Here is a 12,487-nt window from a genome sequence, read left to right as displayed (position 1 = left end):
TGAGTGGAGCTGGAGCACTGGATGGAGAGATGGAGGGTGAAGGCTGCAGGGGGTGGGAGGGCTTAGTTCAGCAGCTGTGTGGCTCTGCCTGGCTCCTACCTCCAATGGTGCTGGCAGCAGCTGACCCCAGAAGCTCAAAGCCCCAAACCCTGCCTGGCTCAGGACAGTCCCCTGACCCCTCCTGACATGCAGCACAGCCCAAGCAGGCACTCAGGGCTCCTAGCCACACAGCCCAGCCATCCCCCATGGCAGGAGTCACCTGAGGTCTCTCTCTCTCTCTTTCCCCCTTCCTCTCATCAGTTGCTGCCTGAGGTGTCTGCAGGGTCCCTCTCCAGCCCTCATCTGTAACCCCCCCTTGGCTTGGTGCTGTTCTTTCAGCCCTCCAGCTGATCCCAGCCTTTAGTCTCAGGCCCCTTCCATTCTTGTGCTGCTGCTTCCAGCCCAGTTCCTTAGATGCTTCCTCAGCCACAGCATTTCCCACTCCACCCTTCCAGCTGCAGTGGCAGTGGAGGTGGGGGACACAGGGCCATGGGACAGCCAAGGCAGCAGGGCCATGGATGGGCTGGGACTGAGGGAAGGGCCTGGGAATGGTCAGGCAGGAATTAGGCCTTGTCCCCCCAAAAAGGGGAGAGGATCCAGGGCCCGGGTGGCAAATGTGTGTGCAGGAAATGGCAGAATCTGGCAGCATTTGAGGAGGTGAAAGGAGTGAATTGTGCTGCAGCTCTGCCTGTGTCAGCTGGGAGATGAACAGCAGCCCATGGGCACTGTGCCCTCCCATCCAACCTCATTTTCTCTTGGGGATGTGGAGTGGCAGCTCCAGGAGAACTGCAAAGAGCAAGGTGAGAGAAATGGTCAGGGAGAGAAGGAAGCCAAACCCTTTCCAGTGAGTCTCTTTGGGCTGCAGGTGTGTGAAGGGTGCTGGAGGTGTGAGGTTTGGGCAGGAGCCAGAGACTCCTCCAGCATCCCAGTGAGGGCTGAAGAGGTTTAGCAAGAAGCTGCCCAAGTCCCTTCCTCCTTTGCTGCATCTGCAGAGATCATGAAGCTCCCTTTGTGTGTGTCCTGAGGGCTGCTGTGATCTTCTCTTGGACAGTGGGCAGCAGAGAGGTGTGTGCAGGGCAGAGCTGAGCACAGAGTGTGAGGGGTGGGGGCAGAGCCAGGAAGGAGAGCTGGGGGCAGAGCCAGGGAGGAGAGCTGGGTCCAGAGCAAGATCTGCTGTCAAAGGCAGTTGCAGGCAGCAGAGGCCTGGGCAGGCAGTGGGAGAAAGCTTTAGGCAAGGCCTGGGAGAGGCTGTGTGGAGGCAGCTGTGTTGTGGTGCTGGCCTGCAGCTGTGTGCTGGGGGCTGTGTGCTGGGCAAGGAGCTGAGTCTGCACTTGTTGAGGCCTCCCATCTTGAGCAGCCCTGTCTGTGTGCTGTGGCTGTGCTGCTGGGCTTGGGAGCTGCCCCCAGGTAGGCTGAGCTGTGCTGCCTGGTCCTGGGCAGTGCTGAGCCATCCCTTGCAGGTCAGTGCTCTCTGAGACCTTTGCTTCTCTGTGGCAGGAGTTGTGTCCCTCTCTCTCCATCATCCCTGCCCCTGTGTGCTGTGGAAAAGCAGAGTTTGCAGATCTGTTCCTTGGAGCAGCCCTGCAGATAAGAAACCCTGAGTGGGGCAACAGCAGGACCCCAGCTCCCAGCATCCCAGAGTCCCAGGGCACCTCCCAGCCTCTTCTGCCTCCTCCTGCCCACTACATTTCACCACTCCAGGGGCTGAGGCACATCAGGTGTTGGAATTTGAAAACTCCCCAGGCTTGTGGGGGTGAGTTGTATGCAAGAGATGATGTTTGGGGTTGGGATTTGGAGGGTGGTGGGAGAAGGTTGGAGGTGGTTTGGTCTTTGTGGGTCAGTGCTGCTGTCTCCATTGCCTGAGCCAGGAGAGATCAAAGGACAGGGCCTGGGCCAGGAACCACCCTGCCAATGCCACCAGGCTTGAGGAGAGCAGGACAAGACCACTTGTAAGCCCCAGGGTACCTCAGGGCACTGATCACAGGAACCTGGGTTCTCAGCACAGGTATTAGAGGTCTGTGCCCACACTGTGGCAGAAACTGAAAGTTTGAGGTCCCCTCTGCGTTCTCTCCTCCAGCTGGGTGTTGGGAGGTGTTGGGAGTCAGGGACTGTCATGATCCAGGTAAGATCTGAGGGTTTGAGGTCCTGGGCTCAGGTGCTTCCATCTTCCCTATTGCAGAGCTGTGACCCCTCCCTCCCACAGTATGGCCTCACAGAAGGATCCAGACAAGAGTTGGGAGGAGAAGCATCACCCAGAGATCAAGTTGGAGAAGCCAATATGCAGTCCCAAGGGAGAGGAGGATGAGGAGGAAAAAGAGGAGAAGATGGAGGATGATGCTGAGAATGACAACTATGAAGAGGAGGATAATGATGATGATGAAGGTGACCAGGATGAGGGGGAGGAATGTATGGAGGAGGATGAAGCCAGAGCAGGTCCCTCAGTGTCACCCAAAGAGCTGAATCAGTGCCTTGAGTGTGGGCAGAGCTTCCCAGGTGGCTCAGAGCTAGTGAAGCACCACTGCCCGCAGCCTGGCTCCCGGCCCTTCATCTGTGGTGACTGTGGCAAAAGGTTCCGCTGCAACTCTGAGCTCACCCAGCACCGCCGCACCCACACTGGAGAGAAACCCTTCACCTGTGCTGCCTGCGGCCAGAGCTTCACCCAGCTCTGCAATCTCACCCGGCACTGCCTCACCCATACTGGAGAGAGGCCCTTCTCTTGTGACAGCTGTGGCAAGCGCTTCAGACAGCTCTCTGATCTTAGGCAACACCACCTCACCCACACCAGTGAGAAGGCCTTTACCTGCAGGGACTGCGGCAAGAACTTCAAACGCAACTCCACTCTCACCATCCATCGCCGCATCCACACTGGAGAGCACCTGTTCCCCTGTGCTGAGTGCGGGAAGAGCTTCACCACCAGCGCTGCATTCATCCAGCACCAACTCATCCACAGTGGTGAGAAGCCTTACAGCTGTGCCGACTGCGGCAAGAGCTTCACCCAGATGGGGAACCTCACAGAGCACCGTCGTGTGCACGCTGTCGAAAAGTCTTTCAGCTGTGCTGAGTGCGGCCAGGCCTTCAGACATAAGCGCACTCTCATTGCGCACCACCGCACTCACACCGGTGAGAAACCTTACACCTGTGATGCCTGTGGCAAGAGCTTCAGCCAGAGGCAACATCTCAGTCGCCACCGCCGCACCCACGCTGGTGAGAAGGCTGCCACTTGTGCTGATTGCAGTAAGAGCTTCACCCGGATGGGGCGCTTCAAGAAGCACCGCTACATCCACACCAGAGAGCAGCCTGCACTGGAGGGGAGGCATAAATCCACCTAGAATCTGTTGGGTAATCATGACTCTTCTGAGAGGGTCTTTCCAGCACCAAAATCATCCCATTTTCCTTTGCAGTTCTCAGGGACTGGGGACACCAGCAGCAACAAACACCTCCTGCCCATCTGAACACCAATTATTGCTGATGAGAACAATTACAGTGCTGAGTCGGCACAGCTGGAGCGCCCAGTGGAGCTGGGCAGGGCTTTGCCAGGGTCTGTCTGGTTCTTCCCCAATGCTTTGTGTCTCCCTGGGGTAAGAAATCCTCTGTCCATTGACCAATTGTCTCAATAAAACCCAAAAGTTACCCAAATCCTCTCTGTTTGCTTTTATTTCAGATATTCCTGCCTCAATGCCTGAATTTTGGGGGCATTTGCTCCCAAGGGATGGGGTGGAGCTGTGTGCCCAGTTCAGGGAGGGGAAAATGAGGTTCTCAGAGGAGTCTTGAGGGGCATCTCAGAGGCATTCTTCAGGAGCTTTCAGGTGATCTTAGGTGTTTGGGATTTGGATGGTCCTGGGACTGACTTTTGAGATCTTTGGAGAGTGTAAGGGGAAGCTCATGGAGATCTTTGGAAGAACTCAGAAAGCTTCTGTTGGCTTTCCACTCTGGGGCTGGAACAGGTTGAAGAGCTGAGAAGAGGTTAAGCTGCCTGTTCCCCCCCAAAACAGAAGGGAGGGAAAAATAACAGACACAGGAACCAAAAAACCCTCTGGGTTGAGATAAGGACTTGAGATAAGACCAAAAGAGTTGAATCCAAAGGAGATCCCATAGTGCACACTGACCTGAGGCTGTTTGCAGAAAGAAGCACAGCAGTGAGCAGCAGCAGCCAGGAGTTAAACCCCTGCAGCCCTCCCCCTCAGCAAAGAGCCAGCACCTGAGAGCCAGAACCCAACAGCAGCAACCAGAACAGGAAGCCTCTGATGTTGCCATCTGAACTTCAAGCCCTGTAGTCCTTTGCTCCATCCAGCACTGTCCCTGTGAAGGTGGCATGAGGCAGGATGGTGTGGAGTAATGGCAGCAAATTATCAACTTAACCTTTGACATTCCCAAGCCCTCATTCAGTGCCACCTGCACCATGCCCAGCAGCAATCAGCAGCACACCTCAGGCACTGTCCATTCTCACTCCACAGGAGGTTGCTTTGCAGTACCCAGAGGGCTGCTCACTGCAGGTGCTCTGCAGCTCCACTCTGTTCCAGCACAGTCTGCATCAGTCCATGCCCAGTCCAAATACTGCAAATGCTGGGGCTGTGTTTCCAGCTCTGGGCCAACTGAGTCCAGTGACTCCTTCCATGCCTCCAAGTGAAAGCAAACTGTGGCTTGCATCCCAGCACTCAGCTTCCAACACATCCAGGTGTGGGGATCCTCCTGTCACACCAGAAACACAGATGGGTTCCACCTCTTGTGGTTTGATGGTGTCAGAGCACTCTGGGCACCTGTATCTACTAAAGCTTTATTCTCTCATGGGTTCAACTTGCCAGGCCATTGGTTCTGTACAGTCCAACAAACCAATTTGTCTCTCCCTTCCATCTGGTTGGAGGCAGAGCCCCTCTAATTCTGTCTTGGGTCCCTTGCATCTTGTGAAGATGCTTTGGCAGTCCCTTCAGGAGGACCAGAAGCAGTTTCAGCTTCCCTGCTCTTCTTAGGCCATTTCCCACTGGAAACTGAGGCAGCATCTCTGGGGGGACAATTCCCCTGTAAGTCACAGACTCCTGCAGCCAGGACTGGATTGGGTTTTCCTTTCCACTTCCTCATGTGCTCCCCATGGTCACACAAGTAAAGCAGAGGGTGTGCTGTGCTGTGTGCCTCCCAGATTCTCTCCCTTGGACAGGGGAGCAGCTGCTCCTCATGGCTGAAACACAGGACTGTGCAGGTGGGGAACAACAACTTCTTCTGGAGCTGATGGAACTCCTGAGACAGTTCCTTCACAGCTGAAACACAGGCCTGGACAGAGGAGGAGAGATTTCCTTTGCCTTGCTGGGGCCTGCTGCTTGTTTCATCCACTGTTTATCCTTGGCCATCTTCCAAAGCCAGAGATAAGAACCAAGCCAGCAGCCCTGGCTCTTTCTCTTGTTCCCATGGGGACCCTGATCCCTCCTGGTCCTTTGCAGGATCAGCTGATTTCCTTGTGGGCTTCTTTTTCCCTACAGGAGTGTTGTAGATATGCCCTCAGGAATGAGCAGCAAGGATATCAATGAATAGATATATTGGCAGTCTATTGATATACAAACTATGCAGCAGGAGATTTAGTTTCTATTCACAGGCAGCAGTATTGGGTTGGTGGAACCACCTCTGCAGAACGTTTGTGCCTGGGCACTTCAGAGGAACCAAATGAGTTCTAGAATTTAGAGTTGAAACTGATTGGAGAAGCAGTGGGGGAGGGGTTTGTCGGTGACCGGCAAACCCTCAACCCAGGACAGTTTCAGCACTACCTGAACCCAAATTCTATAAAGCAAAGGTTTGGCTTCCTCACGAGCTGAGAACCTCATGAAATCTTTCCTTGGTGATGTGTTTAGAGTCCTGACAGTGCAGCACGGCTGTGCACTCATGAGGAACTAGAGAATGGTGCCGCCTGCATGGCTGTGCCATGGGGTTGCTGCTTCTCCCAGAGCACAAAGGTCCTGGAGCCTCCCAGGGGAAGCTTCAGAGGCTTTTGCCGCTGGCTCCACGAAGCGCAGCACCTGGCAAAGGTTCCCCGCTCTGGGGGCTGTAGCGCTTCAGGACCGGTGGTGCACAGGGGCTGCCATGGTTTCCTCCCGTGGCGATGGCTCATGCGGCAGTTGACCCCACGCTCCACGGCACTGCCCCCAGCCGGGCAACAGTGGCAATGTGCAGCGAGGCCTTCTGGAGCTGCTTCAAGTCCCGGGCGAGGCGGACCGTAGCGGCACAGAGACGCACGCAGGCATAGGCACGGACACCAGCGTGGGGGGCACTTGTTTACCAAACAACTCCTATTTACCATTTGCCCCAAAGAATACTGCTCCAGTCAGCACCCACTGCTAACACAATAATTAACCAATCAGCTGATACTCTGCCAAATGAGCATAAGCACACGCCATAAACAGGGCAAACAAACATGTAGCCTGGGCCTTGTTTGCCATAGGGGTGGAAACATGCCCATGCAGATTGTTTACCTGGACTCAGTGCTGCCAAGGTCCCGCACTCCCCTGACTCCAGAAGGGAGGGGGGACAAAGGGGGTTTGAGTCACACACACAGAAGCATGTTCTGGTAATATTTGGGGCACCACCCTGGTCATAAGCACCATTCACTATGATGGGCAGCTGATCCTGGCACAGGCTGCTTCTCTGACACAGCTGCCATGCCTGTGGCACTGTCTGTAGGTCCAGAGACCTTCTCTTGCCCCTGAGCCCTCTGCACAGAGATGAGAAGGGCTCGAAAGGCATGGGCCAGGCCCAAGCACATTGCAGTGATTTCTGTCTCTCAGGAACTCCCAGGCTGACAACAGACTTTTCCCAAACCTTTCCCCAGCTGGGGAGGATTTTGCACTTTTTCAGGCGTGAAATTCCAAAGCATCAGGGGTGACCACCAGCCTAAGAATTTGCCCCTTCCCTCCCCCACCCCCTGCCACTCCTCAGTATCCAGTATCAGGGCAGATCTCACAGTGGTTTCCTTGGGAGTGTCCTGTATTGCTCTGGATGAAACCAGAGCAAGCTGCCCAGCAGTGGGCAGCACATCTCTGAGTCATTGCCCTAAGTGAACACTCAGCATCATCAGCAGCACAAACAGTACTATAGCTCATCAGGCCCCCAAAAGCAAATCCATCAACATAGTGAACACACCACAGGGAAGAAAACTTCTGTCAAACCCTGTTAACAAGCCTCAAGCCTTAATTGAGTCCTCTTCTCTCTTTTTGTTACCAAGGGCTCTGGCAAGGCTGAGAGGCTCAACAGAACCAAGTTCTTTGTGCCCTTGGATCTGGCAGTTGCCTCTACCACCAAGACCTGTGAGGAGAAACTTGGCTTTGAGACTTTGAGGTTGTTCTATTGCTAGGGCAGTGGTCAGGGCTTGGCCTTTCTGCTTCCTAGAGCAAAGTAAAGTTTTCTCCCTTGTACTTTGCCTTTGTCTCCCTGCAATCCTGGCCTCTAACAAGCTGCTCTAATGAGTCCCTGGGGAGCCTTTGTCAGTAACAAGCCTCAGTGAGGCCAATCAGTGCTTCAAGGTACTTTGGAGTTTGCTTCTGACTTGGACTTCTTGAGAGGCTTCTTGGCAGTGCCTTGGCAGAGTCTCCTGGCAGTACCTGAGGATGATGTAATCACCCCAAATACTCCATGGGGCTCATTAAATACTGCTGAACCTCTAATTATTGCCAAGGTTTCTGCAGCTAATTGGAGAGGTTTTTATTGCACAAAGCATCTGATAAAAAGTATTTTTAAAGGTACATTTCATTCCTTGTCAGCAGGAGTTGTCTCTCTGCAAGCAAACCACAGCAAAACCTGACGAGGTCCTAACCTGGTCATTGCTCATTCTCACTCCCCACTGCCCCAGCAGAGCCCAGAGCCAGAAGTGAGGGATAGGATGTGCCTTGCCAGGGGCTGGGGGTCAGGGCTTGGCCCTTTGGATCAATGAAACCCCTCCAGGTTTCCTCAGCAGCAGAGCCACCTTGAGCTGCTTGTCCTGACCTGTCAGCACTGCCTCAGTTCTCTGCTCTCAACAGACCGTGAAGACACTTTCCTTGTAGTGTCCCCCAGTGGAACCAATTAACACTACAAGAAACTTCAGAGTTTGACTCTAACTTTGACTTCTGGAGAGGTTTCATCAGCCTCCTCTCAGTCCCTGAGGTTTACCTGGCACCAAAGCCACCAGAGGGTTCCTTTAAATGCCCTGGGCTGATCATAGAGCTGGGCCAGGCTCCTGGGCTGCATGGATCTCTGGCCAGGAGCAGCTCCTCTTCACCACACAGCAGGACTGAGGGCACTGCCAGGGCATCTCAGGGAGATGAGGAAGGCAAAAAGAGCTTCAAGGCAGCCAGGACTGGGAGGATGCTGAGAGCTCACTGGAGGAGAAGTCACTGCATTTGCTGACAGGGTGAGTCTGTGGTTGCAGGGCAGTGCAGCTGCAGTTCCTGGAGGCATCTTCTAAAGCTGGGGCTGTGTGCTGGGGCAGGGACTCTGCTGCCTACCAGGCTCAGCTCTCAAGCAGCCCAGGGAGCTCTTCATGCTGCTTTGGGGAGAAGCTGTGGTTGGAAGGAGTTACCCTGGGCAGGGAAAGGCAGGGCAGAGCAGGGCAGGGTCCTCCTGCTGTGGAGTGGCTGCTGTGTGGGTCAGGGCTGCTCTCAGCTCCAGCTCATTTCCAGAATATTTTCAGGGGGATTTTTCATGACTATATTCAGGCCAGGGGTTCCTGACCCAGTCTCTGCTCTCCTGAATCTTTGCTTCCACTGTCTCTGGCCTGGCTGGTGAGGAGGAAAACTCAGCAGTGCTTTTAGAGCAGGGGCTGAGCCTCTTAAACCATCACACAGAGCTTTACTGGGAACCTCACCAAGTGCCTACACTCCTCACCTGAAGGCTTTCCTGAGTGTCTGTCTGTCCCTCTCCTTGCCTGTCTCAGATGCTCTTTGTGTTGCTGATGGCTCTCTGGGCATGGAAGCCTCAGCTGCAGAGTCAGGCACAGACACTGAGATCTCCTGTGCAGGTGGAGCCACAGCAATGAGGTGTCCCAGCTGTCCTCCAGCCTGTGAAGCTCTGGGCAGTGCAGGCTGTGAGGCTCGGAATGACCTGATTGCAGGAGCTGCCATGGTCATGCCTTGGCTGTGGCCTTGAGGTGTGCATCCAGTCTGTGCTGCCTTCCAGGGGACACTGAGCCAAGTGTCTCCTGGACTAGAAGTGGGATGCTGAGACCCTGAGACACTGAGTGGTGTGTGGTGGATCCCTCTGGTCTCAGCAGTGTCTGGTGGCTTCTCAGGGTGACATGGGAGCATGGTCACCCTCCAGCTGAGGGGCAGAGCAGGGTGACTTAGAGCCCATGGGGAGCTCTCCCACTCTTGCCTTTTACCCTAAACCAGGACCAAGCAGTGCTCCAGCCTTGGAGCTGAAGGAAGGTACCTGAGAAGCAGCAGCAGGAGTCTGTGTGACAGGGGAGGGTCTGTGGGGAGTGGTTTTGGTTATGGTGAGAGAATTCTCTTCTGACTTGTCACTGTTGTCTTCTCTTCTGACATGACCAGAGGCAGCAGATGTCCAACAGCAGCTCCATCACCCACTTCCTCCTCCTGCCATTCCCAGGCACAAGGCAGCTGCAGCTCCTGCACTTCTGCCTCTTCCTGGCCATCTACCTGGCTGCCCTGCTGGGCAATGGCCTCATCATCACCACCATAGCCTGGGACCACCACCTCCACACCCCCATGTACTTCTTCCTCCTCAACCTTGCCCTCACTGACCTGGGTGCCATCTCCACCACTGTGCCCAAATCCATGGCCAATTCCCTGAGGGACACCAGGAACATCTCCTATGCAGGATGTGTTCTCCAGCTCTTCTTTTTCATATTCCTAATTGCTGCAGAGTATTTTCTCCTCACCACCATGTCCTATGGTCGCTATGTTGCCATCTGCAGACCCCTGCACTATGAGACCCTCCTGGGCAGCAGAGTTTGTCTCCACCTGGCAGCAGCTGCCTGGGCTTCTGGCTTTCTTCATGCTCTTCTGCACACAGCCAATACATTTTCCCTGCCCCTCTGCCAGGGCAATGCTGTGGAACAGTTCTTCTGTGAAGTGCCCCAGATCCTCAAGCTCTCCTGCTCCACATCCTACCTCAGGGAAATTTGGCTTCTTGTGGCCAGTGTCTGTTTTGGTTTTTTCTGTTTTGTGTTGATTGTGGTGTCCTATGTGCAGATCTTCAGGGCAGTGCTGAGGATCCCCTCTCAGCAGGGACGCCACAAAGCCTTTGCCACCTGCCTCCCTCACCTGGCTGTGGTCTCCCTCTTTCTCAGCACTGCCATCTTTGCTGACCTGAAGCTCTCCTCCATCTCCTCCCCATCCCTGGACCTGGTGGTGTCTGTTCTGTACTCAGTGGTGCCTCCAGCAGTGAACCCTCTCATCTACAGCCTGAGGAACCAGGAGCTGAAGGCTGCCCTGAGCAAACTGATCTCTGGATGCTTTCAGAAGCAATAAACTCTTTGTCTTCTCCTGCAGGGCAGTTCTGCTGTCACTCAGTGCAGGCCCAGCCTGGCTGCTGGAGTTCTGGCTGCTGCTGGTGCTGTTCCCCTTGTGAGAATGTTGTTCCCACACAAATGTCTTTCTTCAGACCATTTCTGGTTCAGTGTTGTCCTGTCTGCTGTGACCCAGAGGCTGCAGACAGGAGGAGCTGTGCTCCCTGGGTCTGCTCAACACAATAAAAGACCCTGCAGGGAGTTGTTTCTCTGAGTTTTTTCCTCCAAGGCTTCTGTGGAGCTGCAGGGCAGTGCCTGTGTGCAGAGGTGGAGGGGCAGAGTCCCAGCACAGCAGCAGTGCCAGGCAGCCCTAGAGCTTGGGCTGCCCTCAGCTGCTCTTCCTTTCCTTCCACCCTCTCCTACTGATCCTCTGTGCTGGGGCAAGGTCTGAGTGCTCTGGCAGCTTGGGCACTGTGCTGCTGTGTGGCAGTGTTGGGACTGCAGGCAGGGACAGGCCAGGGCTCCTTGTTGGACAGAGCTGTGCTCCAGAGCAGCACTGCCATCCGAACAGGAGGTCTCCTTATGCCTTCATGCCCCAACCCCCTCCCATTACAGACTGCACCTCCTCAGAGTCCAAACTGGATACCCTGACCCTCTTCCAGTATAAACTCAGCCCAAACATGGCTCCTTTAACCCCTCCCAGTACAAATGTGGCCTTATCCCATTACAAACTGGATCCTACTGTCCTCTAACACTGCAGCCTGGGTCCCATCCCAGCATAGAATTTATCCTGTCTCCTTTCCCAGTACTGAATGCATCCATCCCAGTACAAACTGCACACCCTCATGCCCTCTGAGTGCAGTCTGGGCCCTGTCCCAGTCCAAACAGGATCCCTTTCATCTCTGCAGGTACATATTAGGCCTTGTCCCAATAAAAAGTGAATCCCCTTATGCCCTTACAGTGCAGCCTGGACCCTGTTCCAGTACAAGTTGCCTTCTCTGGACAGATTCCAGTACAGTCTGGTCCCCACATAGTACAGTTGGGAACCATTTATCCCCTCCCAGTACAGACCTGGTCACATCTCAGTACAAACTGCATTTCCTGAACCCTTCCCAGCTCAGATGTGCTCTTATCCCAGGACAAACTGCATCACTTTGCCATCTCCCATACAGTTTCCTGTGCCACTACAAAGTGCACCCCTTGGACCCTTTCCCAGTTCCTACTGCATCCCTCCACATGTCAACTGTGTACTCTGGTTCCAATCCAGTACAGACTGGGCCCATTCCCAGTGCAAACTGCATCTCCTGACTCCCTCCCAGTACAGACTAGGCCCTGCCCAAGACAAACTGGTGCCCTGATCCCATCCCAGTAAAGTGCAGGTCCTGTCCCGGAGGAAATGGATCCAATGGCATCACCCAGTACAGACTGGGGACCTTCCCAGTGCAAACTGCATCTCCTGATCTCCTCCCAGTACAGACAGGGTCTCATCCCACAGCAAAGTTGAAGCTCTGACCTCCTCCAAGTACCAAGTGCTTCGCTCCCACTGCAAACCAGAGAGCAGGACTCCTTCCCAGTACAGACTGTGCCTTCACCCAGGAAAAGCTGCACCACCTGAACCCCTCCCAGGACAAGACTGGAACCACTCCCAGTACAAGCTGTATTCCTTAACTGCGCCCCAGGCAGACTGGGAACCATCCCAGAAAAGCCTGAGTCCCCTGGACACATTCCAATACAGTCTGGGACTCCCCCCAGTACATATTTGGGTCCTTATTCCCTCCCACCACAGGCTGGGCCCTGTCACAGTCACAATTCCATACCCTAATCAAACCAGAGTCCAGTATTGGCCAACTCCCATTTCAAAGTGGGTGCCATTAACATCTTCAAGTACAGCCCAGGCCTTGTCCCAGGAAAAACTGATTCCACTCATCCCATCCTGTGCTGTTTAATACTTTTATCAGTGCTATAGACAGAAGGATGGAGACACCATCAGCAAGTGTGCAGATGGCAACAAGCTGAGTGGTGCTG

General features: G+C 54.4%; 2 protein-coding genes across 2 annotated transcripts; both read left to right on the top strand.

The window, feature by feature from the left end:
• Positions 1-2,152: 2,152 nt before the first annotated feature.
• LOC137454439 (zinc finger protein 135-like) lies at positions 2,153-3,368 on the top strand. The gene is made up of 2 exons (XM_068164477.1): positions 2,153-2,161; positions 2,568-3,368. Exons 1-2 carry the CDS (start codon positions 2,153-2,155, stop codon positions 3,366-3,368), a joined length of 810 nt encoding a protein of 269 aa, XP_068020578.1.
• Positions 3,369-9,551: 6,183 nt separating this feature from the next.
• LOC137454362 (olfactory receptor 14J1-like) lies at positions 9,552-10,457 on the top strand (the record flags this gene model as incomplete). Its single annotated transcript, XM_068164409.1, has 1 exon — positions 9,552-10,457. A coding segment is annotated over exon 1 (906 nt), but the record flags the coding sequence as incomplete, so codon positions are not given.
• Between the last annotated feature and the right edge of the window lie 2,030 nt (positions 10,458-12,487).

Source organism: Melanerpes formicivorus, unplaced genomic scaffold, assembly GCF_026170545.1.
Source record: "Melanerpes formicivorus ecotype bairdi unplaced genomic scaffold, bMelFor1.0.p_v2 SCAF_80, whole genome shotgun sequence".
Classification (NCBI taxonomy): domain Eukaryota; kingdom Metazoa; phylum Chordata; class Aves; order Piciformes; family Picidae; genus Melanerpes; species Melanerpes formicivorus.
This window is presented reverse-complemented; position numbering and strand designations above follow the sequence as displayed.